At 52.0% G+C, this 26,674-nt stretch overlaps 1 protein-coding gene across 1 annotated transcript in view; it reads left to right on the top strand.

Annotated features, from left to right (window-relative positions):
* Positions 1 to 3,182: 3,182 nt before the first annotated feature.
* LHPP (phospholysine phosphohistidine inorganic pyrophosphate phosphatase) overlaps positions 3,183 to 26,674 on the top strand; it is a 151,777-nt gene continuing 128,285 nt past the window's right edge. Inside the window, exons 1-2 of the mRNA XM_012453399.2 lie at positions 3,183 to 3,342; positions 24,566 to 24,753. Of these exons, the coding sequence (XP_012308822.2) occupies positions 3,218 to 3,342; positions 24,566 to 24,753 (313 nt within the window). The 5' untranslated portion in view covers positions 3,183 to 3,217. The remainder of the gene's footprint in view (positions 3,343 to 24,565; positions 24,754 to 26,674) is intronic.

Here is a 26,674-nt window from a genome sequence, read left to right as displayed (position 1 = left end):
TTTGTTTTCTTTCCCCTCCTTCCTGCCTGAAATGCAGTCGTGATGCCTCACATGCAGCAGGAATCTTGCTAGCATTAGGGGAAGGCCACAGGCCAGACGGTGGTGGAGCAGAAAGCAGGAGGCAGCCTGCTGCCTGACGGTCCTGGGAGCTGTTGTCCCATCCAGGGTTGCCTTCCTCTTGGTTTCTTGATATATGAAGAAAAGCAATTCTATTTGGTTGAGCAACTATGGTTGGGTTTCTGTTACATGCAGCCAAACACAACCCTAACATAGACAATGTCCCACACTCATTGCATCCCAAGAAAGGCCTGGAACTTTCAGATCAGGTTTTAGCCTATCAGTGGCCCACACTTAGAGACTTGCCACCTTGGACCAACTTGTCATTTTTCAGGTGAGGAACCTGGATCCTTGTATTTGTTTCTTGTCACTACTGCAAGAAATTACCATACACTTAGTGGCTTAAAACCACAAATTTATTAGCTTACAGTTCTGGAGGTAAGAAGTCCTAAAACTGAAGTACCAGCAGGGCTGCATTCCTTCTGGAGGATCTAGGGGGGATCCATTTATTTGCCTTTTCTAGAGGCCACCTGCATTTCTTGGCTCATGGCTCCTTCATATTAAAGGGCAGCAGTGCAGTATATTCACATCTCTCTCTCTCTGACCTCTGCTTCTGCTGTCACACCTCCTTCTCTGACACTTGACTCTCTCCTGCTTCCTCCTTATGAGATTCATGTCATTACATGGGGCCCATCTGGGCCATCCAGGATAATTTCCCTATAGGAGCTTAGGCTCTGAAAGATCTAAGTCCCTTTTGCCATGGAAGGTTATATATTTAAAGGTTGTGGGGATTAGGATGTGGACATCTCAAGGGGGCATTATTCTGTTTACCCTAGTCCTAGAGATGAAAGTGACTTTCCCAAGAGTACCCACAGAGCTGTCAGAAAAGAAAGAACTATGGGTAGGCTCACACCGCTGGCAGAAGCACCCTTCTTCCTCCTCCTTAGCATGAAGCTAAAGCCCAGCCATTCTCCAAGGTCCATTTCAGGCTGCCCCCTGCCAAGAAGCCACTGCTGCCCTCCAAGGCCTGCAGAGGTCATACTCTTGACTGTGTCTGTGTCACTCATTGCCACTTGGCACACATTTGGTCAGCAATCATGAAGGTCCATTGCTCTCTGCCCAGTCTTGATCCTGGAAAGCCAGGATCACATCTTAGAACTTATTGCACGTCTAGTGCCCACTGCACAGAATAGGGTCTCAATATATGTATGGTTCATGACAGTCCTGGCGGATTCTCCAAATTGACTCACTCAGCCCCTGGAAGACTAAAAACTGCATTTCCCAGAATCCCTTGCAGCGTGGGCTAGGTTCCACCAAGCTAGACACAGTGAAAGTGAGTGGGTGGCCACAGGTGGAGAAAGAGAAACTTCAGATTGCATAGTGGTGGATATGTTCTGTTCATTTGGGGGCAGCTGTGCTGGGGGCTGCAGTAAGTGATTGGGGGCAGTGATTTCAATGGAGCAGTAAAATCAGGTGTTTCTCATAGCTGCATGGCTCCTGGCTGTGTAGTTCCTAAACCCATCTCCCCAGGAAATCTGTAAGCTCCTTCATGCCCCATGTCAACAAAACCGCTGTAGGTGGAGTGGTTTCTATTATCTTTGTTTAAGAACCCTTATATAAGGTGTACGATTCCCCAACCCCATTAGTGGAAATCCCTAAAGGGTAGGAACTATATTTTATTTCTCTTGTAAACAGCTCCCCTAATATCAACAAAATATGCAGAATTCATTGAACTGGATTAAAGCTATAACAATCCAACGAATTCTTCATCCTTTCTGTGAAGCAAGAGCCTGAAATGGACTGGGTGCAGTGGCTCACACCTGTAATCCCAGCATTTTGGGAGGCTGAGACGGGTGGATCACCTGAGGTCCAGAGTTCAAAACCAGCCTGACCAACACGGAGAAACCCCGTCTCTACTAAAAATACAAAATTAGCCAGGCATAGTGGTGCATACTTGTAATCTCAGCTACTTTGGAGACTGAGGCAGGAGAATCACTTGAACCTAGGAGGCGGAAGTTCCGATGTCAGCTGAGATCGCGCCATTGCACTCCAGCTTGGGCAAGAAGAGTGAAACTCCATCTCAAAAACAAAAAAACAAACAAACAACAACAAAAAAAACCTGACATGAAGTAGTGAAATATGATCCTCTCTTCTTTGAAAGCTCAAAGCTAAGTTGGACCAGAAGTAAAGTGTTCTTGTTTCAATTTAATAACTTGAAAGGTTCCAAGGGGCCATCAAGGAAACTCCTCCCTTTCAATATTAATTTGTATTTATTGCAAAAATAATGTAGCATTGAGGGGTATTTTATAGCTTATCAAAAAATTTCCTGGGCCTAATGCAGTGTGATAGTCCCATTTTCTTCTTCGCCCAGTCCCTACGCATCTTCATCTATCAGGGCTGTTATCTGCATACACATTTTTTTTATTTTTTGAGACTGAGCCTTGCTCTGTTGCCCAGACTGGAGGGCAGTGGTGCAATCTCGGCTTACGCAACCTTCGCCTCCCAAGTTCAAGTGATTCTCCCGCCTCAGCCTCCGGAGTAGCTGGAACTACAGGCATGCGCCACCACTCCCAGCTGATTTTTGTATTTTTAGTAGAGATAGGGGTTTCACTATGTTGAGCAGGCTGGTATCGAATTCCTGACCTCAAGTGATCTTCCCACCTCGGCCTCCAGAGTGGTGGGATTACAGGCATGAACCACTGCATCCGACCTCAATTTTGTATTGTATTTTTTCTTTCTTTCTTTAATAGGGACGGGGTCTCACTATGTTGACCAGGTTGGTCTAGAACTCCAGGGCTCCAGCGGTCCGTCCGCCTCTGCCTCCCAAAGTCCGGGTATTGCAGGCGTGAGCCACCGCCCCTGGCTACAGGTGCCTTCTTGTTGTCTCAACTTGCTTTTGATCTTTCTTAGTTACTTGTTTTCTGCTTTTCTTGCTCTTTGTCCGCTGATCTCCTGGAAAGAAAACTTCCGAAAAGGACACCGTTTCTGGGGCGCGCGGCCCCGGGATGCCCAGGCCGCGCCCCAGTTCCGGGTTTCCGCCCGGCCTTCCCGCCCCGCCCCGCCCTGCCTCGCCCGCGGGACTACACTTCCCAGGCGCTCCTGCGCGGCCGCGGTACCCACGCCTCTTGGGACGCGGAGCCGAGGAGCACTATCGGGCGCCATGGCCCCGTGGGGCGAACTCTTGGCTGGCGTGCGCGGAGTGCTGCTCGACATCTCGGGCGTGCTGTACGACAGCGGCGCGGGCGGCGGCATGGCCATCGCCGGCTCGGTGGAGGCGGTGGCCAGGTGAGTGGGTCGCGGGGTGCCGCTAGGGTAGCCGGGCTCTACGTTCAGCCAGGTCCTTCGGTTGCTGGCAGGGGGCGGGGCGGAAGGGGCGGGGCCTTGGTTCAGACCCCGCCCCGTCCTCCCCTTACCACCCCGGTGCGCGCACAGAGCTGGCCCGGGAGGACCCCACTGCTGCCCAGGGCGTTCACCAGGCCTCTGATGGTTAGGGCTGCGCGGTTAGACAGGGCCGCCACTTGGTACGTGCACTGCTGAGCGCTTGACATGTCGCCAATCTGAGTTGAGATGTGCTGTAAGGGTAAAATGCACACCGATTGCCGGGCGCGGTGGCTCAAGCCTGTAATCCCAGCACTTTGGGAGGCCGAGGCGGGTGGATCACGAGGTCAAGAGATCGAGACCATCCTGGTCAACATGGTGAAACCCCGTCTCTACTAAAAATACAAAAAATTAGCTGGGCATAGTGGCGCTTGCCTGTAATCCCAGCTACTCAGGAGGCTGAGGCAGGAGAATTGCCTGAACCCAGGAGGCGGAGGTTGCGGTGAGCCGAGATTGTGCCATTGCACTCCAACCTGGGTAACAAGAGTGAAACTCCGTCTCAAAAAAAAAAAAAAAAAAAAAAATGCACACCGATTAACAATACTTGGCTGGCAGGGGGGCTTGCACCTGTGATTCCAACACTTTCAGAGGCGGAGGAAGGAGGATCTCTTGAGGCCAGGGGTTGGAGACCACCTTGGGCAACATAGGGAGACCCCATCTCTGCTAAACATTTAAAAATAAGCCGGGTGTGGCGGTGCACGCCTGTAGGCCCAGCCACTTGGGAGGCTGAGACAGGAGGTTCGCTTGAGCCCAGGAGGTCAAGGCTGCAGTAAGACCGTCTCAAAACAAAACCCTCAAAAACACAAGACTTAGTGAGAAAAATATAAAATAACATGAAAACGGTTTTATGTTGTTCGTATGTTGAAATCACAATGTATTTTTTGTTTGTTTGTAAAATTTTGTTTTGTTTTTTTGAGACAGAGTCTTGCTCTGTCGCCCGGGCTGGAGTGCAATGGCACTATCTCCACTCACCGCAACCTCTGCCTCAGACTCCCGAATAGCTGGGGTTACAGGCACACGCTATCATGCCCGGCTAATTTTTGTATTTTTGTAGAGATGGGGTTTCTCCATGTTGGCCAAGCTGCTGTGGAACTCCTGACCTCAGGTGATCCGCCTGCCTCCACCTCCCAAAGTGTTGGGGTTATAGGTGTGAGCCACGTGCCTGGCTGATAATATTTTTAATATACTGTTTTAGGTTTTGTTTTTTTTTTTGAGACAGAGTCTTGTTCCGTGGCCAGGTGCCAGGCTGGAGTGCAGTGGCGCGATCTTGGCTCACTGCAACCTCTACCTCCTGGGTTCAAGCAGTTCTCCTGCCTCAACCTCACGAGTAGCTGGGACTACAGACGTGCGCCACCACGCCCAGCTAATTTTTGTATTTTTAGTAGAGAAGGGGTTTCACCATGTTGGTCAGGATGGTCTCGATCTCTTGACCTCATGATCTGCCCGCTTCGGCCTCCCAAAGTGCTGGGATTATAGGCGTGAGCCACCGCGCCCAGCCAATATACTGTTTTAGGTTAAAATATTTGAAATTAATTCTACCTTTTTTTTTTTTTTAACTTTTATTAATGTGCTTATTAGAAAACTTTAAATTACCTTTGTGGCTCTCATTATAATTCTATTGGACTGCATTGGCTTAGGTGAGAGGAGGAGGAAGAGAACATCATGCCCATCAAGACTTGACCATGGAGGACACTTTTCTTTTTTTTTTATTTTTTTTAGAGACAAGGTTTCATTATATTGCCAGGGTGGTCTTGAACTCCTTGGCTCAAGCAATGCTCCTACCTCAGCCTCACAAAGTGCTAGGATTACAGGCACGAGCCACTGCGCCTGGCCTAATTTTATTTATTTATTTTTGAGACAGGGTCTTACTATGTTGCCCAGGCTGGAGTGCTGGGGTTCAATCTCAGCTCACTGCAACCTCCACCTCAAGGGCTCAAGAGATTCTCCCACTTCAGCTTCCCAAGTAGCTGGGACTACAGGTGTGCGCCACCATGCCCAGCTAATATTTTTGCATTTTTTGTAGAGATGAGGTTTCGCCATGTTGCCCAGGCCAGTCTTGAGCTCCTGGGCTCAAGCGATCTGCCCTCCTCAGCCTCCCAAAGTGCTGAGATGACAGGCATGAGCCACAGTGCCCAGCCAGGAGGACACTTTCAGTAGCATGGTTGGCACCACTGAACCTGGGCTTTGTAAGGCCTCCTGTTGGCATCCCAGGCCACACTGCCATATGTTGACAGGCAGTTGGGAAGGGCTAATTGCCAGGACTTGGCCTCCCAGAGTCATTAGCTGGGGCACCCTGGTTTGGTGGCCTGATGTCACTGGGACTCAATATACCTACCTGTAGATGGCAATTAAGCGAGCCTCTTGGTCCTGCTTAGAGACCCCATCCTACCAATCTGTATGTCTGGGAGCTGCTGAGATAATAGGAACCCAAACAGTCCTGCATAGCGAAGCTGGAGGTGTTTGGGAGGCAGGGAACTGGGAACAGGGATACTTGGCTTCCAGGAGCAAGCGTGAAGGGCAGCCCAGACCTAGGACACTCCCCTGGGTCCTGGGTCTGCCATCAGTGTTGGCTGAAGGTCAGAGTTAAATGCATTCCTGACCTTATTCTCCATTACCCTAAAGCTTTAGACTGGCTCCGTCACAGATGAGAGCATCCTGTGGGTGGCACTGATGGGAATCCAGCAGAGGGCTCTGGGCAGTGATTTGGGGTGAAGTGGGCCTCATTCGGGGAACAGGAGGCCAGAGCTCAGTGCTGTGACTGGGGCACACAAGGCCTCCTGAGGCTGGCGTGTCGAGGGGAGAGGCACAGGAAAGCTGCAGGCACACAGGTAAAGCACCTCAGCACAGGTGGGCCTGAGGGCTGTGAAGACGGGAGGGTACTGACAGCGTGATGGGCGAGGGTGGTCTGTGCTAGAGAGGGGGTGGGGCAGCTCTGAGGAGAAGGCACTGGAGGGACAAGTGGGAACCGTCTGCGGGAGGAGGTGGAGGAAGCGCATTCCAGGCAGAAGGATGGTAGCTGCAAGGGCCTGAGGAAGAGAGCTCTTGGCGAGTTGGAGGGGCTGAAGAGTCCTGTGTGCCCAGGAGGAGTGTGGGGGTAGGGAGTGGCTATACCAGGCAGGAACTTGAGGGGCACCGAGGGGTGTCCGGACTTTATCCTGAGTGGCAGGAAGTCAGTGAAGACTTTAAATAGGCATATCACATGGTCTGACTTTTATGTTTTATTTATTTCTTTATTTTTTTTAGACAGTTTCACTCTTGTTGCCCAGGGTAGAGTGAAGTGGCGTGATCTCAGCTTACTGCAGCCTTCACCTCCCAGGTTTAAGCAATTCTCCTGCCTCAGCCTCCCCAGTAGCTGGGACTACAGGTGCACGCCACCATGCCCAGCTAATTTTCATATTTTTTGTTGAGACAGGGTTTCGTAATGTTGGCCAGGATGTGCTCAATCTGACCTTGTGATCCACCTGCCTTAGCCTCCCAAAGTGCTGGGATTACAGGCATGAGCCATGGCGCCTGGCCTGATTTTTGCGTTTTAAAGAAATACAAATGTAAAACGTGAGACATACAAATGCAAATGAAAGCAAGGGAGATTTCCTTTGAAATCTTGGACAGGAGGCCTTTACATCCGTGCCTCAAAATCTAGAAAGCAAAGACAACAAACAAGCAGCCCAATAGCAATGTGAGCAAGGCCAGAAGCGGTTCATGGGAAAGGAAGGACGAGGCTCAGCCTTGCTCAAATAAGAGAAGTGCGAACGATCTTGGCTCACTGCAGCCTCTGCCTCCCGGGTTCAAATGACTCTCGTGCCTCAGCCTCCTGAGTAGCTGGGACTACAGGTGGGTGCCACCACGCCTGGCTAAGTTTTGTATTTTCAGTAGAGATGAGTTTTGCACCGATGGCCAGGCCGGTCCCGAACTCCTGGCTTCAAGTGATCCACCCACCTTGGCCTCCCAAGCTGCTGGGATCACAGGCGTAAGCCACCACACCTGGCCTGAGAAATGCAAATTAAAACTATACCAAGCTGCCGTGTTTCATCAATTTGACAAAACTGGCCAAAATCCAGAAGTAGGAGAACACATTCTCTGTGAGAGTTTGTGGAAACAGACCCTGCCACATTGCTTGTGGAAGATACATTTGACATTATCTACTAGTGGTTCCACTTCTGGGAACTTGCCCTGTCTCGTGCGTGAGAAATGACGCAAGTACAAGGTCATTCCTGGAAGTGCCTTTTAAATAGCAAAAGCCTGGAAGCAGCTCAGATAGCCATCAGTAGGGGAGTACTAGGGTCTGTCTATACAGCAGAATAACATGCAGTGTAAAAAGGCATGAGCATCCCCGTCTATAGACATATTAGTAGTGGAGACAGCAAGCACACAGCAGCGTGCACGGTGCGCCGTTTCGGGTGTAGAAAAGGCAGAAAAGCTAGAATGTATTCCTCCTGGTGTTTGCATAAAGACACTGGAAGGACGCAGTCTGCTTCAGAGTCTGGGAAGAGCTGGAGGATAAGGAAAGTGGGAGCCCCTCTGTGGTTAAGACAGGGTAGGAGAAAGACTCTTCACTGTATAACTTTGTATATCAACGTTTTTGTTTTTGTTTTTGAGACGGACTCTTGCTCTGTCACCCAGATTGGAGTGCAATGGCGCAATCTCAGCTCACTGCAACCTCTGCCTTCTGGGTTCAAGTGATTTTCCTGCCTCAACCTCCAGAGTAGCTGGGATTACAGGTACCTGCCACCATACCTGGCTAGTTTTTGTATTTTTAGTAGAGACGGGGTTTCACTACGTTGGCCAGGCTGGTTTCGAACTCCTGACCTCATGCGATCCCCCCACCTCGGCCTCCCAATGTGCTGGGATTATAGGTGTGAGCCACCGCGCCCGGCTGCCTATCAACATTTTTAAGGTTTTTGAACCATGTGAATGTATTTTCTATTCAAAATATTGAAATTCAAATATTGAATTGAATATTAAAATTCAAAATATTAACGTCTGGGCACAGTGGCTCATGCCTGTAATCCCAGCACTTTGGGAGGTTGGAGGCAGGAGGATTGAGACCAGCCTGGGCAACACAGTGAGACCCCATCTCTACAAAAAGTACAAAAATTAGCTGGACATGGCGGTGCACACCTGTAGTCCCAACTACTTGGGAGACTGAGGCAGGAGGATTGTTTTAGTCCGGGAGTTTAAGGCTGCAGTGAGCTATGAATGTGCTAATGCACTCCAGCCTGGGTGACAGAGTGAGACCCCATCTCTAAAAAACATTTTTTTTTTTTCAGATGGAGTCTTGCTCTTTTCGCCCAGGCTGGAGTGCAGTGGTGCGATCTCGGTTCACTGCAAACTCGACCTCCTGGGTTCAAGCGATTCTCCTGCTTCAGCCTCTTGAGTAGCTGGGATTACAGGGGCTCGCCACCACACTTGGCTATTTTTTGTATTTTTAGTAGAGACGGTTTTACATGTTGGCCAGGCTGGTCTTGAACTCCTGACCTCGTGACCCACCCACATCAGCCTCCCAAAGTGTGAACCACTGCATCCGGCCTTTTTTATTTTTTTGAAATGGAGTTTCACTCTTGTTGCCCAGGCTGGAGTGCAATGGTGCAGTCTCGGCTCACTGCAACCTCCACCTCCCGAGTTCAAGCACTTCTTCTGTCTCAGCCTCCCAAGTAGCTGGGATTACAGGTGCTCGCCACCATGCCTGGCTAATATTTGTATTTTCAGTAGAGACAGGGTTTCACCATGTTGGCCAGGCTGGTTTCAAACTCCTGACTGCAAGTGATCCACTCGCCTTGGCCTCCCAAAGCGCTGGGATTATAAGTGTGAGCCACCATGCCCAGCCCCCCAGGGACAGTTTGAGCTCTGGTCTGCCCAACCCAAACCCCTACTTGTAATCCTTGAGGGAGAGGGGGGAGTTGGAAAAGATCACAGGCTTCTCTGACAGCTTATTCTGAGCAGATGGCCCCCACCGGATACAGAACTCTCCAACAAACATGCGCAGATTCCAGGTTGTGACACTGGAAAGTGTTCTGTTAACCTCTGTGGGTTCTGGGCTGGCATTTTCTGACTGGTCACTAGAGGGTTTTGTTTTGATTTGCTTTGACTCCTGCAGATTTGTCTAGCTGGGGGTCCCTCTGGTAGCAGCTACACTGTATACATCTAACAGCAATATAATAACAATCCTGAAATACACCAGCAGCCTGTGATGTAGCTGGGAGAGGCTAAGAGCTCCCTTCCCAAAAGCATATGGGATTATTTTTGGTGAGGGGACATCACACCGGTGGTCTGGGAGGTTTTGTTATTGTGCTATCTGTGGGCCTGCAGAATTGATGGCCTGGTCTCTGAAAGCCATGGGCTTCCCATGCCATAGGACCAAGTCCCCATGCCCCGCCTTGTCCTCTGGGGGCTTCTCAAGTGACCTCTGTGGCCTCTCCCACTGGCCCCCAGTTACACAGACTTCCTGGTGGGGTTTTCACTGAAGGAGCCATTGAGCCACCCAGCACCCACAGACCTGGTTTCGGCCACCCCAGCGTGCCCTCCGGCTCTCGGCAGACCTTTCTGGCCCCCTTCAGCTCTTCTGTTGGCTTTTGAGGGCAAGGCCCCTCCACGAAGACCCAGTGCCTCTAGGGCCAGATCACCATGCTCAGGCCCCGGGAAGCTCTGTATACCCTCCCCTGCGAGCCCGTGGGGGCCGTGACAGAGGCCCAAAGTGCTGCAAAGGCGGTGCAGGAGACTCCCCACTCCAGGAAAATGTCCCTGCTTTTGGAATTTTCCCCAGGGATTTTCCAGAGATACAGGATGCCTGTTTTCCTCGCCTGGTGATGGAGCCAGGAAGCCTTCACAGAACAGGCCCTGCTTGCCAGGGGAAGCCTGTGTGGCCTGCGGCCACGGGAGCACGGTGGCCTTGCGCCTTTCATGCTGTGGCCTCCTTGATATGCACAGCCCGCTTTGAAGTCCTGCAGGAGCTCAAAGGAAGTTCCTGGGGTGAGACCGGCCACCGCAGAGGGACAAGTGTGATGCGGGGGTCTTAGGGTTGGCAGGGGGAGCACATGCCTCCGTGGCAGCTCCCAGCACCGTGGGTTCCCAGGCAGCATCGTCCGTTCTGTGAGCCTGCAAGGGGCGACCCACTGTCACCATTCTTCTCGGATTTTCTGTGGTGATTTTATTGAGGACCACAGAAGACAGGGGGAGTAGAAGCTCAGCTTGTTAAAATAATACCCACAGCCACAGCAGTCACCCTGTGTCAAGGGAGGCTGTCATGCGCCAGGCAGGTGCTTCACTGCCCACCTTCCCTTCACACCGGCCCCTGACGTGGGGGTCTTCCTCTTTTCAAAGTGAGGACCAAAAATCGGAGAGATTCAGAAACTGGCAGAAGTAGAAAAGGTTGCTGAGCCCTTATTAAAGATGGATGCACACACACATTCATTCATTCATTCATTTCTTTTTATTTTTCATGTATTCATTCCTTCCCACACACGTTCAACAAGCCTGCATTGAGTGCCTCTGCTGTACTAAAAACCCCATCCTAGGCCCTGGGGATGTACGACAGTGAACAGGCAGGTGGCAGCCCGTGCCCTGGTGGAGCTGATGCTGCCGTCCTGGGGGTCCAGCAGGTGACGGCATGCACTTCAGAAGGCTAGAGCATCTGAGACCCGTAGCAAGGTGGGGAAACCAGGGGCTGCCTGGCCTCCCAGATCCCATGTTGAGGGAGCTGGGATTGGAGGATGCTGAGGGAGCCGGCCAGGCAGGCATCTGGGCTAAGAGCATCCCAGATGGAGGAGCAGGAGGCCCAAACCTCTGAGGCCAGCTGGTGCTGCTGGCTGGGCAGGGCCCACTTGCTGCTCCAGGACTTGTGGGTGGGCGTGGTCACAGGCCGGAGGACATCTGTAACTGGCTGGGCCCCCCCCCACCAGGCCCTTTATTGAAGCCCTTTCATGGGCGGATTGGGTTCCCCGAGGGGAGCCATTCAGAGGCAGGGCCGGGCACAGCGAGGGGTGCAGAGGCCGGCCTCGGGGTCCTGGCCCTGTGGCTAGGAGGCATCTGCATGTGAAAGGGAGTGGGCATTTACTGCATCCTGTCTTGGGCCACTAAAGCACATCTGCTGGGCCCAGCCCAGGTCCAGCCAGGCCTTTTTGGAGCCGGCGGAAGGAAGCAGGCTTGGCCTGGGGCAGCCTCATAAAGCAATTCCCACCCAGAACCGCCCCGATGGCCCTGGTGCTGTGGAGCCAGGCCACAGCCCATCCCTCCAGTAGCACCCCTCAGTCCCCCATGTGTGCAGGTGCCTTGGAGATCCTGATCAAACACAGGTGCCTCCCAGCAGGCCTAGAGCAGCGAGGGGCCAGAGCCAGGGGATCTTTGAAGTGCGGCTGGTGTTGGCGCCGTAGAATCTTCTCCTTCATGCCTGGCTTCCCTGGCAGCATCCGGCCCTAGGGGCACAGGTCCCTGGGAGTAGCAGCAGTAGTAACAACAACAACAATAATAGTAATGATCACGTGGGCCGTGGGCCTGGGCTGGAGCCTCATCCACCCCCACACATGGCGTGGCACCTGCCAGAGGGGTCGGCAGGACACTGCAGGGAGAGGTCCATTTGTTTGAGTTCGTTTAAGCCAACAGGAGCTTTCCTGACGCAGCCTGGACCTTGGACAAGGGGTGTTTGTCGAGAACGTGCTGTCACCTGTGGCCCCGTTTGCTGTCAGGAGGTGAAGCACTTTGTCTTCAGAGACGGAAGCCGCTGCGCTTTCATCCTGGGTTCTGTCGTTTCAGCAGTCATTTCAACATTTTCAGTTTCATAAGAAATAGGTGGCCTCCTTATGTAAACATTCTCACCAGCCTGTGAATATGCAGAGTGAAAAGTCCAAGTCCTTGTCCTCGACCCTGTCCCAGTCACTTCCCCCGGGTGACAAGATGCACCCTTCCAGACTTTTTCCTTTCTATTCCCTGGAAGCACAGAGGATTTTGAGACTCAGCCCCCTCCCTTCCCTGACTCTTGTGCGGTTCTGCAGGCACCTGCCCCGTCTCTCTAGAATGCCGCCGCCACCGTTGCTCCAGGCATGTGTTTTGCTAGTGCACAGATCACTGGAGGCTGGAGACCCCTTACAGGTCCCCGAGCCAGGGGTTCTGAATTCTTAGTACTCAGAGCACTTATCCCATCAGATGAAATTTTGAGTAGAACTCCAAAATTAAATATACACACATATGTATATGAACAATGTTTGAATAGTGTATTATTTTTCATGGGGATGGGATCTTACTATATTGCCCAGACTGGTCTCAAACTCCTGGCCTCAAGGAGTCCTCCTGCCTCCGCCTACCCTGTAGCTGGGATTATGGGTGTGTGCCACTGTGCCTAGCTCAGAATGGAAAATGTTTTCTATGTTCAAATTTATAATGTTTCTTCTGGGGTCGATTGATGAGATGGAAGTGTTTTGTGTTTTTTGTTTTTTGTGAGATGGACTCTCACTCTGTGGCCAGGCTGGAGTGCAGTGGTGCGATCTTGGCTCACTGCAACCTCCGTCTCCTGGGTTCAAGCGATTCTTCTGTTTCAGCCTTCTGAGTAATTGGGACTACAGGCACGCGCCACCACGCCTGGCTAATTTTTTGTATTTTTAGTAGAGACAGGGTTTCACCACATTATCCAGGATGGTCTTGATATCCTGACCTCGTGATCTGCCCACCTCAGCCTTCCAAAGTGCTGGGATTACAGGCGTGAGCCACTGCGCCCGGCCTAAACTTCCATTTTTGTTAAGAATAAACAAAGCGAGGAAGCACAACCACCCCCATGTATCTGGGCTAGAGTCATAATAGCACGATGAACTTGGATTGTGTGGAAGGAGCCTGAGGAACACCTGACGGATACTTGAAAGCTCTCCTGTGGCTCTGCAGTTGGGAGTAAGGTCTGCTTCTCAGTCTCTGATCTCAGCCTGAGTGGGCAGGGGTCATCCTGTGGAGATCAAGGGCAGCCAGGGCGGCTCTGGCACAGGATGACTGGTTTACCCTGCAGGTGCTGCCTCTGGTTGGAAGCCCTTGGCCAATTGTGAAATGAGTGTGGCACAGGTTACAAAGCTCATGAATGGAGTCCTGCCCCCGCCCCCAGCATCCCGCAATGTACAGATAAGCCATGTTGTCAAAGCTTTGCCACACCTGCCCACCGTGGTGTGCAGGGTAACTTCCCAGGCCCCCCAGGGACAGTCACGTTGCTGTCCAGCTTGTAGAGGAGGAGCCTAAGCTTCCCAGAAGTGATAGGACTTATTCAGACACCTGTTGGGGAGGAGTGAAGGCTGCTGCTTCTGCCAGGGCAGGCGCCACCTCTGACCTGTCGCAGAGCTTCATCGTGTCACATAAAGTGGCAGGTGTCAGCTCTAGTGTGAGAGCCTGGATTTCCAATTCCTGCTCTGCCCCATAGTTGGAATGTGGCCTCGAGGAAGTCCCTTACCTTCCATCACCCCATTTATGGCTGTGGTTCAAGGGCCCTGGTTTCCCATATGTAATACCTGTACCCAGGCTGCAAGAATTAAGTGAAATATTTTCTCTTAAACCAATATTTGGGGCGAGCGCATTGGCTCACGCTTCTAGTCTCAGCACTTTGGGAGGCGGAGGCGAGCAGATCACCTGAGGTCAGGAGTTCAAGACCAGCCTGGTCAACATGGAGAAACCCCGTGTCTACTAAAATTACAAAAATTAGCCAAGCGTGGTGGCGCATGCCTGTAATCCCAGCTCCTCAGGAACCTGAGGCAGGAGAATGGCTTGAACCAGGGAGGCAGAGGTTGCTGGGAACCAAGATCGCGCCACTGCACTCCAGCCTGGGAGACAAGAGCGAGACTTTGTCTCAAAAAACAAAGCAAAACAAAACAAAACAAAAAGACTTTGGGCTGGTCGAGGTGACTCACACCTGTGATCCTAGCACTTTGGGAGGCTGAGGCAGGAGGCTCACCTGAGGTCAGGAGTTCAAGACCAGCCTGGCCAATATGGTGAAACCCTGTCTCTATCAAAAATATTAAAAAATTAGCTGGGTGCAGTGGTGTGCACCTGCAGTCCCAGCTACTCAGGAGGCTGAAGAATCACTTGAACCTGGGAGGCGGAGGTTGCAGTGAGCCGAGATTGCACCACTGCACTCCAGCCTGGGCCATACAGCAAGACTCGGTCTCAAAAAAACAAAAACAAACAAACAAAAGCCAACGTTTTCCTTTTTCTTAAAGTACCTGTTTTCCTTTTTACCTTTAACTATTAAGAGATAAAAGCCAACGTTTTACTTATTCCATATCTGGGAGCCAAAGGAGTATTTTGTTGTCGAAAGGTCGAATAATTTTGAAGAGTGGGTTCCTTTCTTTTCTTTTTTTCTTTTTTTTTACAGGGTCTCACTTTGTCACCCAGGCTGGAGTGCAGTGGCACAATCTTGGCTCATTGCAGCCTCGAGCTCCTGGGCTGAAGTGACCCTTCCATCTCAGCCCCCAAAGTGGCTGAGACTACAGGTACATACCACTGCACCTGGTCAATTTTTCTATTTTTAGTAGAGGCAAGGTTTTGCCATGCTGCCCAGGCTGGTGTTGAACTCCTGAGCTCAAGAGATCTGCCCACTTCAGCCTCCCAAAGTGTTGGGATTACAGGTGTAACCGCCGTGCCCGGCCATACAAAGTCTTTTAGTTGCTGAACTTGGTGCACATGCAAAGCCGAAGCACACGGTTCTGCTCGAGGTGCTGTATTTTCCACATCTGTTTCTATTTTTATGAGGCCAACATGAAAAGATTCTCATTCCAGCTGGGTCCCTGGATGAGTCACTCAGCCCCTCCAAACCACAGGTCTCACCTCCAAACTGCAGGTCCCATCTGTAAATGGGAATACGAACTCACCTCTCAGATTGTCAAGAGGATTCCACATGAACATGCAGGTGAAGCTCGGTGTGTGTTGGGGGTGGGGCGCCAGTCACTGTAGCCACTGCTGGGACTTCCTCTGTCCTCAGTTCTTCCCGGGGCTCCATGCTGGTGTGAACTTTCCCCTCTTTCTAAAAATGCCCCTGGGCAATACACTCTGGGTGTCTCCTGCTTCCCTGGGCACCTGGCTTCCTCTCAGAGTGTACCTGCCCCAACACTGGATTTGTCAGAGACGGGGTTGTCATTGTCACCACCACAGCAATTTCTGCCATTTATTTAGTATTCGAAATGTGCCAGGTGCTTCTCATGTCTTTTTGTTTGTTTTTTTGAGATGGAGCTTGCTCTGTCACCCAGGTTGGAGAGCAGTGGCTCAATCTCGGCTCACTGCAAACTTTGCCTCCCGGGTTCTAGTGATTCTTCTGCCTCACCCTCCCGAGTAGCTGGGATTACAGGTGTGCGCCATCACACCTGGATAGTTTTTGTGTTTTTAGTAGAGACAGGGTTTCACTATGTGGGCCAGGCTGGTCTCGAACTCCTGACCCCTGGCAGTCTGCCCACCTCAGCCTCCCAAAGTACTGAGATTATAGGTGTGAGTCACAGCCTCTGGCCTCATGTCTTTTTTAAAAAATAGAATCTTCATGACAGCCCTGTCTAATAGCTACTGTTCGTGCCTCAATTTACAGGTGAGAAAACTGAGGTTGCAGAGGGTTAGGTGACAAGCAACAGTCACACAGGGAGGAGGTGTGTCTGCTTCCCGAACCAAGCTCCCACCTTACTTCCAGAGGCCTGGCCTTTGTCTCCTGTAGCCACCGTGGCCCTCAGGGACAACCAGCTGCTGCTGAGACTCCTAGGCTGGAGAGTGGAAGAAAGGACCCAAGATGCCCCACCCCTCTACCCCCACGTGCCATGAGGCATTTCCTGTCCCTCTGGGCCTTGGTATCCCTTCTGTGAAGTGAGACACGTGGGCTGTGTGATCTCCAAGGTCTCTGGCTTGCAGATTCCCATGCTCTTGATTCTAAATTGTGTTTATTGATTTCTGGGACATCGATGCTCGTGGGATCAACATGTCCCTGTGATCTGGGCTCTGTGGCACAGGCACGTCAGAGAACACTCTAGATGGGTGTTCTGTGGGCAGGTGAGGAGGTGCAGGCACAGGAGGGTGTGCCTCGTGTTTTATAAGGACCTAGCTGGAGGCCTGCTCCAGCTTGACCTCCCCACCTGGCTAAGGTCACTGCCCTGCTGACCCAGACCAAGAGGTCCAGCTAGGGCCTGGCTACTGCGTCACTGCGTCCTTCTCTTCATTCAGACTTTGAACTCTGATGACACAAAGTTGTGTGTGGCTGCTCAACAGTGTCTAGCGGACCATGGGGAGGGGTGTGCGGGTTGGAGCCAGGGAGCAGCGGGCTGCCCACCTCACTGCAAGGGCTGCCCTCGACCGTCATCCAGAAGGAGGAACAAGTGCAGCAGGCTCAGCAGAGCCAGTGTGAAGGCCGTGCCCTGTGCCAGGGGCCCAGGGGGTCTCCACTGTGCCCAGCTTTTACCTCGTCTCCTTCATGGCAGCCCTGGGGAGCTGGAAGGCTGGGTACTGCCATCACCCCATTTATGGCTGGGGCTCCAAGACTCCACGAGCCTGGTGCAGGTGCCCGGTGGGAAGCCAGACCCCACTCCCAGGAGGGCAATGCTGATCTGTTGCTGGTCCTACCTGCAGGTGGTCCCTGGCACAACTGCTGCCCATCAGGGCACAGGGTGGGCTCATCCCCACATCAGCATGGGCATTTCTGGGCATATGAGAATAACTGTACTTTTCTTTTCTTTTTTGGTGGGGGAGGATGGAGTCTTGCTCTGTTGCCCAGGCTGGAGTGTAGTGGTGCGATCTCGGCTCACTGCAACCTTCGCCTCCAGGGTTCAAGTGATTCACCTGCCTCAGCCTCCCGAGTAGCTGGGATTACAGGCGCCCACCACCACATCCTGCTAATTTTTGCATTTTTAGTAGAGATGGGGTTTCACCATGTTGGCCAGGCTGGTCTCAAACTCCGTATCTCAGGTGATCCACCTGCCTCGGCCTCTCAAAGTGCTGGGATTACAGGTGTGAGCCACGGCACCTGGCCTGGGAATAACCGTATTTTTCTATTGAAAAAACAACTCTGCTCTGCTTACAGGGCTCCTGCTTGACCTCCTGTTTTGAAAAATTGGATTCTTAGAGGAAATGAGCACTCTGCAAGTTTTAGTTCTCCAAACGTGCATGTTCAATCTCTATTGCCTTCCAAAAGGCAAGGTTCCAGAGATCCGAAAATCAGACAGTGGCTAGCGCTGCCCAGCGGTGGTGCTGGGGCTGCTGAGGGCCTGGGGCTGGGGCTGCGGCATTTCCTTTCACTACAACCCCGGGGGGTGGTCAGCGTCCTTTCCCCTCTCTGAGGAGACTGAAGCATTGAGCTTGTATTTCTCTGCACTGGTTCCCATTTCAGTCGTAATAGGGACCCTCCCAGCATATGAGGTGATGTCTGTGATGTGGCCCCAGGAGGCAGGAGCAGGCTAGGGGTTAGGGAGGCTGAAGCCTCCTGTGGGAAAGCGCCGCCCCCACCAACCAACCCTCCACCCCCTTACCCCGCTGCCTCCACACCCCTTTCTTCCTGCTGTGAATTTCTCCATTACCAAGTGGGCCCATCAGATGTGGGGTTTCGGTCAGTTAGGTGCTTCTCCCAGTAAAGCTCCCACTACGCTGGGTACTTGGTACTGTGCTGGGTAGATTTGGGGCGGGATTCTAGAAGCATCCAGCGAAGTTGCTGCAGAAAAGGGCCAGTCACTGCCTGCCAGCCTCAGTGTGAGCCACGAGCTGACATTTCCCAAATTCCAGCCTCACTTTGTGGGCCAGGCAGCCCCTCTGACCGGTGAGCTGCCACCCTGAGCCTTTTGATGGCACTGACCCTGAGGGTTCCCTGTGGCCTTGTGTCCTCCCGAGCACCTGGCGGCCCCTCCCTGGCCTCCGAGGTCCTGGCCTGGGTGCCCGCTGCCCCTGATCCCTACACAGGAGATGCTGGGGTGACCCCTTTGTTGGTAAACCAAGGCTCTGGTCGCTGAGGATGGCACTGGTTTTGCACCAGGGAGCTCTCAGGTGCTGACCTTGGCTCCGCTGTGGTTAGGTACCAGGCATGGGGCGGGTGCTGAGCAGACAGAGCCCTGCCCTCCCGAGCCCCAGGCTTGCGGAGAAGGCAGGAGGGGGAGGTGGTGATAGCAGGACCAGAGCAGCACCAAGGGCTGTGTGGGCCGAGCTGGGAGGATGCGCTCTGCCCGGGTGCACGGCCTGGGGGCCTCCAGGAGGAAGAGGCACATGAACCCTGCTTTGTAGGATGATCAGGGTCAGGTCCCAGGGGAGCGTGAAGGCAAAGACTCAGGGTGCTGTGAGGGCCTCTGGGTCACACAAAGGTGACCAGTACCGGGGCTAGAGGGCAGGGGGCCTGGCTGGGAGGGGGTCGTGCTGCTCTTTTCCTGCATCCCCCCACCTCCTGCCCAGCCTCCCCTCCAAAGGAGCCCCTGCTGTCTGCAGCCTCAGGACCCTCGGTGGTCCCCAGAGGGCCAGCTATTGAGCTGTCCCAAGGTCACTCAGGATGTCCAATAATTGTCCTAACAGTTTACCTGCTATGGAACAGTAATGAGAGGGTTTTCATTATTTGCGGGTGAGTGCTCCTGGCAGATGCCGACAGCCAGCAGATGTGGAGAGTCCGAGGTGATTTGTAAGGGCCAGTTCATCTGATGCACGGTAATTGCACCGGGCGACGTTGTCACTCAGAGGCTCGTCCTGGCCTGCTGGGATAAGGTAAAGGTCAGTTCAAAGATCCAGTTTGGGCTGGGCACAATGGCTCATGCCTGTAATTCCAGCACTTTGGGAGGCTGAGGCAGGTGGATCACCTGAGGTCAGGAGTTTGAGACCAGCCTGGCTAACCTGGTGAAACCCCATCTCTACTAAAATTACAAAAATTAGCTGGACGTGGTGACAGGCACCTGTAATCCCAGCTACTCGGGAGCCTGAGGCAGAGGAATCACTAGAACCCGGGAGGCAGAGGTTGCAGTGAGCCGAGATCATGCCACTGCACTCCAGCCTGGGTGACAGAGCGAGACTCCATCTCAAAAAAAAAAAAAAAAAAAAGATCCAGTTTGGCCACAGGAAGTGGGAGCAAATCCCCACTCACTCTCATGGGACTCGGGGAGGAGGCAGTGTGTCAAGGCGGGAGCCGTGGTCAGAGGGGCTGTCTGGCAGCCAGGACCCTACAGAAGGGCCCCTCCCCAAGGTTCTTGGGTGGTGGGGTGGGGAACAGCCCATCCCAGAGCTGTCTTGTCCCTCTTTGCAGGGGTTCTTTTTGCAGCTCTTTGCAAGCCTTGCTGGGGTCCCAGAGCTGTGCCTGCCTAGGGCTTTCCTGACATTATGGAATTCTTGTACTCCACGCCTTCCAAGGCCAAGTCTGTGACATCTGGCATGGGCTCCACCAAGGGATGACAAGGATTTGCTTCCTCAGCTGCCCCAGTCGGCCTGGGCTGCCACAGCAGGTGCCATTGATGGGGGACTTCAACAGCAGACATTTATTTTTTCACAGTTCTAGAGGCTAGAAGGCTGAGATGACGGGGTCAGTGTGGCCGGTTTCTGGTGAGGCCCCTCTTCTGGGCTTGTAAGCAGGTGCTGGCTTGCCGTGTGCTCATGTGGCCTCTGTGTGTTCAGGAAAGAGAGAGCAGGAATGCTTTTTGGTGTCTCGTCCTCCTGGGACACTGGTCCTATCATATGGGAGTCCCATCCTTATGCCTTCATTTAACCTGAATTACTCCGCAAAGGCCCCATCTCCAGATGCTGTCACACTGTGGGTTAGGACTCCCCGTCTGGGCTCGCAGGCCTTGCTGCTTACAAACTGTGTGACCTTGGTCAGGTCTCTGTCTCCTGGGTCCTCCATCATCTCCTCTTTAGAGTGGAGATAATGGTTCTTGCCTCAAGGGCTCATTTACCCAATGGGTGCTACTTCCTGAGGGCCACCTGCCAGGCACCTGACCCTTGGGAATGTGCTTAAGGGACAGCAAATACCCTGGGCATGAGGACCAAATCAGATCGTGGATCCTGAGTGACACCGCCGTCCTTACCCAGAGGCAAGGCTCAATATAATGTTGCATTAATAGTTTACTCTTTAAACAGTAGTGCATACTCTCTTTATTTTCAGTAATTTAAAATAAGGAAGAGGCAACCTGGGTCTGGTCCCTGGTCAGAAAGGATCTCCGGTGACGGATCAAAAGGGGGTGTGTGGTCTGGGGCACAGAAGGATGGAACCTAACGGGAGGGGACTTACCCCAGCATTTCGAATCAGATTTTTCAGGGACAGATTCCTTCTCTAAAACTAGTGCTTGATATTATGAGCATATATGTTAGATGAACTTATGTTGGGATTTCAAAGGAGGCCAGTGGCTGAAGAGTCCCAAAGTGAGTTCTGTGATTTACTCATTTTTCATCCACATCTGAAGGTGTGTTTGGGATAACAGATGTGAGGCACTGTCATCTCACTGTCACACCGATTGCTCACTGTTCTGAGAAGGTCACATCATCATTCATTAGCAATAATTAGTCCCCAGGGACCCCCTGCACTTCTTCACTCACCTGCTCCATTAACTTGGGTGCAAATCACACGTTCCAGGTGCCAATCAATGGCAGTCAATCCATAATGTACAAGGTGACGCTATTAGTTACAATATATTAACTGCCTAATTTAAAAATAAAAAAGCTATCTTTATGAAGGGCAATTAACCACTAAGTGTAAGTGATCATTCATAAACCTCTGATTAGGAAAGACAAATAATAAGAAGGGAATGAATCACCTGTGCTATTGAGAAGACGCTGCCAGCCTGTCATCTGCGTTCACTACGTGGTCAGTAGATGCAAGCTGCCTCAGTTGCACCTGTCACCTCCAGGGCTGGGGGTCTGGAGGCTCATTTCAGTGCAGAAACGTGTTTTCATCACTGAAGCCTATCTGTTTCTGTTGGGGGTTGTAAGGAGGCTGCAGGCTCAGTACACCCTCAGGGAAGTAGTGAGTGAGCTCATTTAGACTTCTCCATCAGTCAGTCATTCAGCAAATGTTTCTGGGGACTGTGGCTTGCCAAGTCCTGTGGGAAGTCATGAGGATGCTTTGGAGACCCGAACAGATTTATCCCTGAACTCATGGAGCTTGTAGGCCAGGGAGAAAGACAGCAAATGCATAAATCAGGTGATTGGAGACTCTGGTTCGTGTTACAAAGAAAAACTGTGGGGGCAACATTACACAGGATGGTGGGAAGAGGGGACATTGTCCTGAGTCCTGCCACCTTTTCCCAGTTGCCGTCACCTCCACCACTTGGGGCTGTATTTGGGGCCCTCCCACAGTAGTGGGGAATCATGCCTGGCTTACCTGTCCTCTTTTTTTTTTGAGACAGAGTCTCACTCTGTCACCCAGACTGGAGTGCAGTGACGTGATCTCAGCTCACTGCGACCTCCACCTCCCAGGTTTAAGCAGTTCTCCTGCCTTAGTCTCCCGAGTAACTAGGACTAGAGGTGCCAGCCACCATACGTGGCTAATTTTTTTGTATTTTTAAAAGAGGCACGGTTTTTCCATGTTTACCAGACTGGTCTCGAACTCCTGGCCTCAAGTGGTCCACCCGCCTCAGCCTCTCAAAGTGCTGAGATTACGAGCCACCGTGCCCCGCCTTATCTGCCCTCTCAGTGGTCCTCCACTCCAGTCTCATTTTCTGACTGTACCATCCACATACCCCATGCTGCTCGAGTTCTTTCTATCTGAGAGGATGGGGCCAGTGCATACCTGCCTGTTCGCAAGGTGAGTGCCCTTCCCACCACCTGGCCTGCCCGTTCCTGCCATCTCCTTGTCTGTCTCTCAGGTCTCCAGGCTGAATCCTCCAATCTTTAAGACCCCACACTGGGCTGTGTCCTTTCCCCACTATGTGAAAGAGCTCCAGGAGTGCTGATTTCCGGTTTCCGACTCCACTTTAAGGAGATATCAGCTCTGTCTCCAAAGTCTCAGACTGAAGGGGAGGAACAGAAAGCTCTTGACATTTCTGGGATTCAGTTCCCTCACCCATAACCTGGGATAAATCACATTCACACTGGGATGAGCTTGAGTTGAATTTTTGGCTGGATTTCACTTGCTCAAATAGAAGTTGATTTCAAGCCGTAGTTCTAGTAACTGGGTTGACTCCACGTGTATTCCTTTTATTGGGGCCACATCTGTAAACAAAACGTGAGCATATACCTCCTCTCTGTGTATTTTCTATACATTTTAAATTACACATTTAACACTGCATTACTGTATTGCTTAGATTATAAAAAGTGTGCAACTTAGCCAGGTGCGGTGGCTCACGCATGTAATCCCAGCACTTTGGGAGGCTGAGGCGGGCGGATCATTAGGTCAGGAGTTCGAGACCAGCCTGACCAACATGGTAAAACCTCATCTCTTAAAAAACATAAAAAATATGCACCTTGAAAGAATGGGTGAAGAGTCAAGATGTCTGCATCTTTGGAGATCAGTGAAATGTATTTGTTTAGGGACCTGAGAACAGTGCTATATGCAATTAGCATTGTTGGTTAATTTCACTAGGGTTTCTTTAAAGTGCCTCCTGGCCCTCGGACTTGCAGCTGGATGTCTTTTCCATGAGTCCACACTGCAGCTTGATGCAGATGTCAAGTATGACCACTGCCTTGTAGGGGCCAGTTTGTCCAGGGAGGGTTCTGTGATCTGGGCGAGGGAGCCAGGTCCTCCTTGTCACCCTCGCCCTAGGTCCGAGTGACCCAACACATCCTCCTCTGCAGGTTCCTGTAACACGCTTGGGTCCCTTCCTGGTGGGTGCCAGGCCCTCTAGCCTCCTCTCCAAGCACAGAAACACCAGACCCCGACCTTCCTAGCCCAGCTGGTCACCCTCTGCTCACCCTGTTTATATTCGGCATAGCGCATCTCCCTTCTCAGTCACAAATTGTCCTTCCTTTGCGGGGGCTCTTGTTTGTGCCTGCCTCACACTCCACCCTGGATGGTGTCCTGGAGATCAGGACCTTGTCCGTGCTCACGACTACAGCTCTGTGCACCAGGCCTGTGCCAGGCACGTCGTAGGCGCTCAGTGACCGTTTGTAGAAGGGTGGGTATTGTCTCATTTGGTGCGTTCTGAGAACTTGCCCCGGTGCAGCCCGGATTCGCGGATCTCCTGTGAAGACAGGAGGGAAGAAGCCCGGTGCCGCCGGCCATTGGCAGCATCTCAGGTTCACGAGGCCTCCAGGCTGGGTTTGGACAGGTCCACGTCCTGTCTGTCTGTTCTGGAAGTGTCCCTGATGACTTTGGCAAACCTTTCTCCATGGATAGTGATGAGAAGACAAACCTTGTCTCGGGCCCTATGCCTTTGTACTTTTAGGGAAATATGGATCCAGAGTTAGTAAAGTGTGGACGTGCACAGCTCACTTTGCAGTGGAATTGCTAAGTGTGGTAGAAGAGACAGAGAAATAGCTGTGGACACTCAGAGCTGAGTGAGGATTTAGCCTGGCTAAATCACACTCATAGCCAGGCTGAGGATTGTGGAGAGGAGGCATTGGGTGGATCTCAGGGGCTGGGTAGCAGTGGCACAGGTGGGCCCGGCATGGTGGCTCATGCTTGGAATCTCAGCACTTTGAGAGGCCAAGGCGGGTGGATCGCCTGAGGTCAGGAGTTTGAACTAGTCTGGCCAACGTGGTGAAACCCTGTCTCTACTAAAAATACAAAAAGTTATCCAGCTGTGGCGGCAAGCGCCTGTAATCCCAGCTATTTCGGAGGCTGAGACAGGAGAATCATTTGAATCTGGGAGGTGGAGCTTGCAGTGAGCTGAGATTGTGCCACTACACTCAGCCTGGGTGACAAGAACAAGACTCCTTCTCAAAAATAATAAAAAAAATCAAGAAGTGGCCCAGATGGAGAGGCGGGGGGACAGAACTGCATCCCAGGCAGGGGGAGAGGCACTGCAAAGGGAGGTCAGGCAGGGCACCTCGGGAAGCCTCAGGTGTGTAAAGTCCAGTGAGGATGGAAAAGGGTTGTCAGGGCGTGGTCTGGGTCCTCTGAGAAGGGGTCTGCTTCAGCTCAGAAATCCCAGCGTGCAAACACCCGGGGTCAGCCAGGGCCCCCCAGGCTCACAGTGGCCTGGCCTGCTCTGGGCTTTGCTGGCTGCCTTTGAAGAAGCACCGCTCAGCCTCCTTCAGAGGCCCCACCCTCCCCGTGCTGACTCCCCGGCCCTGTGTCTCCCTGCCACAGACTGAAGCGCTCCCGGCTGAAGGTCAGGTTCTGCACCAACGAGTCGCAGAAGTCCCGGGCAGAGCTGGTGGGTCAGCTTCGGCGGCTGGGATTTGACATCTCTGAAGGGGAGGTGACCGCCCCGGCACCGGCAGCCTGCCAGATCCTGAAGGAACGAGGCCTGCGACCGCACCTGCTCATCCATGATGGTAGGCCTGCCGGGCAGCAGGACCTCACGGGGGTGAAAGCTCCCCTTTCGCAGGGTGGGGGCTGTGCAGAGGTCCTCTGTCACTGGGCTGGACCACTGAGAAGGACACAGAAGTAACACCTGGTTCCTGCCACCAGTGCTCATGGGTGGAGGAGTGGAAACCTCATGAGACTTTCTGCTGGGGCTGGGGGCAAGTTAGGACCCAGCCCCATCCATTCCTTGGCCTCATACCAGAAGGTCCTTAGGGCAGGTTCCGGATGGCTCCTGGGAGGAAAACCCTAAGCTCTCTTTCCTAATCTACGATGGACCAGGGTCCAGGGAATTTTTCAAGGGGGCGGAGTTCTAGCTCACGTTGAAAAAGAGACAGAGAGAGAATATAAATGAGAAGCTACATTGAGCTCCATAGCTTCTAATGTTCTAATGTCTGGCGCTATAGCCTTGAACTATGTGAAAACCAGTCCTGCTCTTTGAAACAGTTTGCAAACGGCCGTAAGAACAAGATTTGCATCCTGATTTTAGTCTGAATGCGAGAACAGAGCCCATTTGACCCTCAGTGGGGAGTTTTTTTTTTTTTGGAATGAAGCAGAAGGAACAATATTATCTGGTGCCTTCTGAATATTTAAAAAGAGCAGACATTAGCGATTCCGGACACTTCTCCGTTGGTCCACTGCACTCTCTTCCTTCCTGCGCACTTGATATTCTTATTTTTACAAACCACTAGGCAGAGGCAAGAGTGCTTTTTGCCTTTCCAGGGCAAGGTGGGGGCTCTCAAGAAGTGGCGGGTGCTCCCTGGAAAGCCCAAATGTCGACTTCATAGCCCTGGGGCTGGTTAAGGGTGACACGCCTGGCCTTTAGAAATCATGTTTCTCAAAATTCTTTCCCTGTAATCTAGGATCCCTGCTAGTGTCTTCAAAGAAAGAAGATTTAGGACAAATTATCTTCCCCCAGCCTCCAGAAAAGGGTTGCTGGACCTGGGAGTGGAGCTGAAGCCAGCAGGAGAGGGAGTGGGCATCCGCTTGGAGGGTGGCCTTGGCCAGTGAATCAGACAAGCAGACGGCACAGCTGGGAGGCTGGAGGGAAGACGCCCTTCCTCAGCTCTAATCCTGCTCCGTGTTTTCAATAACTACACGTGTGTTTTCAGACTTGGAATTTCTTTTGAATCATTGATGGATTTTCTGTCTAACATTTTATGAAAAATTTCAAGCATACAGCAAAGTTCAAAGAATTTTTACTTGGAATAGTTTTTTCTTTGAGACAGAGTCTCACTCTGTCACCCAGGCTGGAGTGCAGCAGTGGTGTGATCTTGGCTCCCTGTGACATCTGCTTCCTGGGTTCAAGCGATTCTCCTGCCTCAGCCTCCCAACTAGCTGGGGTTACAGGTATGCACCATCACACCTGACTAATTTTTATATTTTTAGTAGAGATGAGGTTTACCCTGTTGGCCAGGCTGGTCTTGAACTCCTGACCTCAGGTGATCCACCCACCTTGGCCTCCCAAAGTACCAGGATTACAGGCATGAGCCACTGTGCCTGGCCTTACTTGGCATAGTTTTATACCCTTCACCTAGATTGTCAATGATGTTTTTTGATGTTTTCTTCACTTTGTATCCATCCATCCTCCATCTATCTATCCATGTTATATTTGGATGCATTTCAGAGTAAAATGCAGACATAGGTATACACCCGTAAACACTTCAGCATATCATTAGAGTTTGGTATTTGTTTATAGTTTTTCCTGTTGATGTGAGATTTACAAACAATGAAACGTACAAACCTCAAGGGTACTTTTGCTGAGTGTTGACAAATGCATGCACCCGTGGAACCCAACCCCAGCCACATGTGGACCATCACCGTCACTGACGGCTCTGACAGCTACCTGTGCCCTTCCCAGGCGGCCTCCACCCCTTGCCTCCTTGGAGGCAA

Source organism: Aotus nancymaae, unplaced genomic scaffold, assembly GCF_030222135.1.
Source record: "Aotus nancymaae isolate 86718 unplaced genomic scaffold, 86718_ANA_hifiasm-v0.15.2.pri h1tg000010l, whole genome shotgun sequence".
Classification (NCBI taxonomy): Eukaryota; Metazoa; Chordata; class Mammalia; order Primates; family Aotidae; genus Aotus; species Aotus nancymaae.
The sequence above is the reverse complement of the archived record's forward strand: the minus strand, read 5'-3'. Positions and strand labels throughout refer to the sequence as shown.